The sequence below is a fragment of the Quercus lobata genome, chromosome 8 (assembly GCF_001633185.2).
Source record: "Quercus lobata isolate SW786 chromosome 8, ValleyOak3.0 Primary Assembly, whole genome shotgun sequence".
Taxonomy (NCBI): domain Eukaryota; kingdom Viridiplantae; phylum Streptophyta; class Magnoliopsida; order Fagales; family Fagaceae; genus Quercus; species Quercus lobata.
In genome coordinates, this window is record NC_044911.1 from 513,727 (window position 1) to 517,529 (window position 3,803).

Sequence of the window (3,803 nt, forward strand, 5' to 3'; positions counted from 1 at the left end):
TATCTTAATAACTAATTATAAAAAACTAATTCTTCCTCTCAAAATGATCTCTGTTGTTAAAAAAAACAAATGAAAAAAGGATCTTAATACGACATTACATTTTTATGTATGTATGTACATATGTATTTAGTCATATAACAATTAGTATTACTCCTAGTCTCCTACCATTCAATTGATGATTTCGGTGTATACAAGTCAATAGACCACTCACTTTGGGAACTTAATCATTGAATCTGAATCTAGCCGCCTTGTGACCCCAGTACTGATCTCTATGTTATTGATTTGCTGACCCAGTCATAAATGACAGAATTGAGCAGAGAGAGACCAAGCTAGCTTGAGGTGAAGAGGAACCTAAATGCTAAAGGGTGATAAGGATATACTTAATTAAGCAGTTGTGTTTTTCTAAGTAATTATTTAGAGTAGGCCATAGTTTCTTAAGTATCATAACAAATAAGACGATCCTATACATCTTTATCAGTCTAGCAGGACCCTTTCAAATGACCCCACAAGTGGTCTTTGTGGAAGATGAAGACGCAAAAGTTCCAAACTCCCAAACAAGTTGCTTTGAGAAACTCCCATGTTTTTCTCATATAGGATGAAATTCATAAAGAAAAAGGTGTTTATTCTTGCAAGTTAAGTCACAGGGTGAGGTTTCTCTTGGGGTAGAGAAGTCTCTTGACTTTTTAAACTTGTTTCTTTTTCTCAATCCAGCAAAATGGCGCTTTCTGTTCTGGACCTCCACTACTTTTAGTGCTATTTTCTTGGCCTCACATCTTCCAATAAACAAGTCATCACAGTAACACGCAAATATATTTTAGAAGACAAATTTCTATAGAAGTTAGAATGCCTTTTGGCACTCAAAAATCCATATTCAAGCTAGCATTCGAGCCAATTGATAATCAAAGAATTAAATAGAACAAAGTGATGAATAGTTGAATACCAAGAGATAAATAATAATGAGTAAAAAATTGGAGAGAAATATCCAAAAATAATCAAGTTAACTAATGTCATGCATATTCTTTACATTTTCACCATCAGAAAGAAAGACACAAAGCACTTTTGGATCCTTCCTATGAGCAAGCCTGCTTTTACACGAAGAAAATAAGCACAAAATGACAAGCTCTTAAAGACCCCACTAGAGAAAACATGAAAGAACCAAGAGGGTTCCTCTGCAACTGTTTTGATTAATGAAAGTTAACTAGAGCCTAACAAGAAACGGACTAAAAAAATTAACAGAACTACCAGAAAGCCAAAAAATTGAGCTTCTGACCCATATCTGCAACTAGGTTCCTAAAATGATCATTGACTGAAATTGTTTTGACTAGCTAAATGAATTGTTAGAGGAAGAATCATAACCAGAAGCTGCTGCTGTTGCATGTTCAGGCTGCAGCCATATAGATTGACTCAACGATACCTTCTTCAACCTCCATAGCTGGTAGCTCATTGAGATCAAATTCCAAATTCCTTCTACCAGTCTGACTAGCTTCTCCTGGAGATGTTGCTTGACTGGATTGAGCTTTGGCTTCTCCTTCCGGGGATGTGACTTGACTGGATTGCATTTCCACAGTGCCATTCCAATGACACCTCTTGTGACCCCCTAGCGCCTGACCGGTTGGGAAGGTTCTGTCACAAATCTTGCATTGGTGTGTGGTTGGTCCTAGTACAGCTTCTTCATCCATTTGAGTAGTAGTAGTGGGGTTGGCATAATGTCCATAATTCTCAGCAGTTGAGTCATCTGCTGACACAGATTCATCCAAAGTCTGTTGTTGTATGTACTTCATCACTTTGTTGTGGCTGGACCTATGACCACCCAAAGCTTGGTGGGTTGGGAATGATCTATTACAAAGACTGCATATGTATCGATTGGGTGTCACAGAATCAACTTGTTTATGATGACTTTGATCACCACCAAGTGCTTCCAACTCTACTAATTTAACCTTCCTTGTTTTCCTCTTATTGCTCATCATCATCGTCTCCCCCACAGTTTTATCAGCAGAATCAAGCTCACTACTGTCATTAGAGTTGTGTCTATAGTATTCTCTAGGCGATTCTTCTTCATACCCAAATAAATTCCATTTCATATTCAGTGGTACCTCTAGAGCAGTTTCTTCTACCACAGGCGGCTTTCCTTTCCCTTTGGCCTCAATCGTATTGGGTAGAACTTCACGGCTGCTGCTTCGACCTTCATCAATCCTTAGCTTCTTCCTTGCGTCCATCATTGAATTGCAGGACATATTAGATGCTTGCCTAGGATCAACATAAGCCAGCGTCATAAGACCAAACACAGCATCCGCATGATCTATATCAAGCGGAAGACCAGAATCATTAGCTGAATCAGTGCTTTTCCGGCCTCTCTTACCGGTCACCCTCCAACTCGATAAAGACTCTGATAAATCGACAAAAACCTCCGACGTTGCAGTGATTGCAGGGAAAGTATCAAGCTTTTCATCAGATAGTGTAGATGAGGAGCTGCAATTGTTGTAATGTTTGTGGTCAGTTGGAGTAGTTGGTGGTTGAATTCCCCTCCAATCCCTTTCAGGGTGAGATCTCATGTGGCCAAACAAGGACTTCATGGACAAGAAGGTCTTCTTACAAACGTAGCAAGTGGGTTCACCTTCTTCCGTAATAGAAAAGCTTTCTTGGGTCTTGGCAATAATATCACGAGTAGTATTAGTATTAGTGGTGGTTGCATTATTCAACTTTTCAAGGAGCTCTTTGTTTCTGGCTTGAACATGCATTCTCATGTGACCACCAAGGGCTTTACCAGAGCCAAAGCCTCTGTTACAAATATTGCAGATACGAGTAGTAGGAGACGGAGACGACACCAACAACTCTTCTTTTGGAGCAGGATGTTGTTGTAAAAAAGACTCAGTATTTGGATGCTTGAGCTTGAGGAGCTTGAAGCAAAGCCTCCCGTTTTTCTCAGCCGAAACCTTATTATCGTTCTTCTCAACCTCCTCCTCCTCCTCCTCCTTCAAAACCCTTGCTGTGCCCACGTCGTCTTTCTCCAGATCATCACCGTGAATCTGACTTTCTTGATTATCATCCATTAGCTCAACAAAAGAATGATATGCACAAGACCCAGCTGAGCTTTCTCTCTCTCTCTCTCTCTGAGTGGTGTTGGGATAGTGATGGTGATGGTGTGATAACAAAAAATAAAAAAAAGGGGGAGAGACTATTGAAAAAAGGGTACTCCCAGGGTACGACTCCAAGAAGAAGTAGAAAAACATAAACAATTCAGATGAAGAAGGATTGGGATAGCTTAAGTAACCCCCCAAAAGAAAACCGACTTTCTTTTCTTCCTTTTTTTTTTTTTTTTTTTTTTTTGGTTAAAGGGTTTTGGTTTTCCTAGAAGGATCCGAGGACCCACCTAAGGAAATCGAGCTCACAAATCAGAAAAATAAGAAATTCAGCTCAAAATATCAATTTGGTATTGGTAGGGGAATTATCAAAAAAAGAAAAGAAAAGAGGAGAGAAAACACAGAAAGAAGAAGAAGAGAGAAAGACGGGAAGGGAATGGAAGGGTTTGGTTAAAAGTATTGAAGTTGGAAAAAAAGAATGAGAGACAGTATTGTTTTGTATTGTGAGTGTGAGTGTGAGTGTGAGTGTGAGTGTGAGTGAATGTCAGCAGACTCAGCACAGCAGCACGTTCCTCGTCGCTTTGCCTCTTATTCCGTTCTTTCAGAATCACCCCCACCTCCCATAAATAAATACTCCTTCCTTCCTATATACCCCCAAACCAAAACCCTCTCTCGACTTTTGCCTCTTTGTATGACTATTATTATTATTATTATTATTATGAG

At 39.4% G+C, this 3,803-nt stretch overlaps 1 protein-coding gene across 1 annotated transcript; it reads right to left on the reverse strand.

Annotated features, from left to right (window-relative positions):
* Nucleotides 1-989: 989 nt before the first annotated feature.
* Nucleotides 990-3,289, reverse strand: LOC115955202. Its single transcript, XM_031073264.1, has one exon. It carries the CDS (start codon nt 3,228-3,230, stop codon nt 1,380-1,382), a length of 1,851 nt encoding a protein of 616 aa, XP_030929124.1. The 5' UTR covers nt 3,231-3,289; the 3' UTR covers nt 990-1,379.
* Between the last annotated feature and the right edge of the window lie 514 nt (nt 3,290-3,803).

Bases quoted from the DNA above. Each gene is read 5' to 3' on its own strand.
- LOC115955202 (XM_031073264.1), bottom strand. From the start codon at position 3,230: ATGTTTTTCTACTTCTTCTTGGAGTCGTACCCTGGGAGTACCCTTTTT.